This window comes from Anastrepha ludens, chromosome 5, assembly GCF_028408465.1.
Source record: "Anastrepha ludens isolate Willacy chromosome 5, idAnaLude1.1, whole genome shotgun sequence".
Lineage (NCBI taxonomy): Eukaryota > Metazoa > Arthropoda > Insecta > Diptera > Tephritidae > Anastrepha > Anastrepha ludens.
In genome coordinates, this window is record NC_071501.1 from 35,791,988 (window position 1) to 35,793,903 (window position 1,916).

The 1,916-nt window shown below is 37.3% G+C and overlaps 1 protein-coding gene across 1 annotated transcript; it reads left to right on the forward strand.

The window, feature by feature from the left end:
* The first annotated feature begins 421 nt into the window (after window positions 1-421).
* Window positions 422-844, forward strand: LOC128864465 (histone H2B). Its single transcript, XM_054104137.1, has one exon. The coding sequence runs from the start codon at window positions 473-475 to the stop codon at window positions 842-844; it is 372 nt and encodes a 123-aa protein (XP_053960112.1). The 5' UTR covers window positions 422-472.
* Window positions 845-1,916: the final 1,072 nt, after the last annotated feature.

A 1,916-nucleotide genomic window follows, 5' to 3' on the forward strand; every position in this document is an offset into this window, starting at 1 on the left:
TGCAGCTAGATAAACTGGAGCACCGGCACCAACACGCTCAGCATAATTGCCTTTGCGCAACAAACGATGAATACGACCAACTGGAAATTGAAGACCAGCACGATTTGAACGGGACTTTGCCTTTCCCTTAACTTTACCACCTTTACCGCGACCTGACATTTTCACTCTTATAGATTGTTCACTTCACTACACTAAAAAGCACTGTACTGTATTATACTCAATGTATAAGCACACTATTCACTGATACACAAAATGTGCGCTGCTTATATACTTTCTCGCTATGCTGAGCACCAACCCTTATACTGTGCTGTTGATCATCGTGCGTGTACTACTACTTCGTATTGTCTCGCCGAAGAGTTGGTCGGAAAATATACACTTAAGCCTGCACACGACACATGGTAGGTATAATAAGTGACAAATAGTGTGAGTGAAAATAAAATCATAAAATCATCAAAGTTGTGAAGAAATTAAAATGCCGCCAAAAACTAGTGGAAAAGCAGCAAAGAAAGCCGGTAAGGCTCAAAAGAATATTACTAAAAATGATAAGAAAAAAAAGCGTAAGAGGAAGGAAAGTTATGCTATCTACATCTACAAAGTGTTGAAACAAGTACATCCTGATACCGGTATTTCATCCAAGGCCATGAGCATTATGAATAGTTTTGTGAATGACATCTTTGAGCGCATTGCTGCGGAAGCGTCGCGTTTAGCTCACTATAACAAACGTTCAACCATCACCAGTCGCGAAATTCAAACTGCTGTACGTTTACTCTTGCCCGGTGAATTGGCCAAACATGCCGTCAGTGAAGGTACCAAAGCTGTTACCAAATATACCAGTTCCAAATAATTTTTCCAACTGAACCAATGGTATATAAATATATTAACAAAACAAGGCCCTTTTCAGGGCCATAAAATATAAATTAACAAAGAGAATGAAAAAATGTCTTCATTAATATATCTCTACATATGTATGCACATTGAAATTAATTTTAAAATTTCTTAATATTGAAGAATATGTTCATATGGTTTCATTAGTCTATTAAATATGATTTTTTTGTTGAGTTTGTTGAACTACTTGGTTTTTATTTTTTTAATGTTTTCTACACACTGTAAGGAATAAATTCACTTTTGATCTTTTTGTTAAGAGATTTTGTAGCCCTGAAAAGGGCTTATTATTAATTAACCATGAGGTTCCGTTTGTAACTCACTTACAAACACCGTAAATTATTTACTTTTTACCTGCTGCTGTAGGTTTTTTTGCGGCTGGCTTTTTATTCGATGCAGACTTCTTGGATTTAGCAGCAGTTGCTTTTGCTTTAGCTGCTTTTGGCTTAGCAGTTGCAGATTTGGCTTTAGTTGGTTTCACTTTTAATGCACCACCCTTTTTTGCATCTTTCGCCTTAGCCTTTTCAGTTTTCTTCTTTTCAGCTGTTTTCTTACTGGCAACAGCTTTTTTTACCTTTTTCTCACCACTTGCCGCCTTTTTGACTTTACTCAATGATTTTTTCTTTGATGCACCACTATCTGCTGCCTTCTTTTTAGCCTTAACCTTCTCTGCTGATTTTACGGCTTTTGATTTCAATTTTCCCTCGCTTGATTTACTAGCTGCAACTGATAGTTTGAATGAACCGGACGCACCCTTTCCTTTGGTTTGAATTAATTTGCCACTTGTAACAGCCGATTTCAAATAGCGTTTAATGAATGGTGCCAATTTTTGGGCATCACATTTGTATGTCGCACTAATATATTTCTTAATCGCCAAAAGTGATGAACCGCCACGTTCCTTTAAATTCTTAATTGATGCGTCGACCATTTGTTGTGTTGGTGGATGGGTAGGGGCAACCGACGGCTTTTTGGGTTTAGCTGCCTTAACCTTTTTGGCAACAACTTTTTTTTCAGCAATAGTAGCAGCAGTAGCT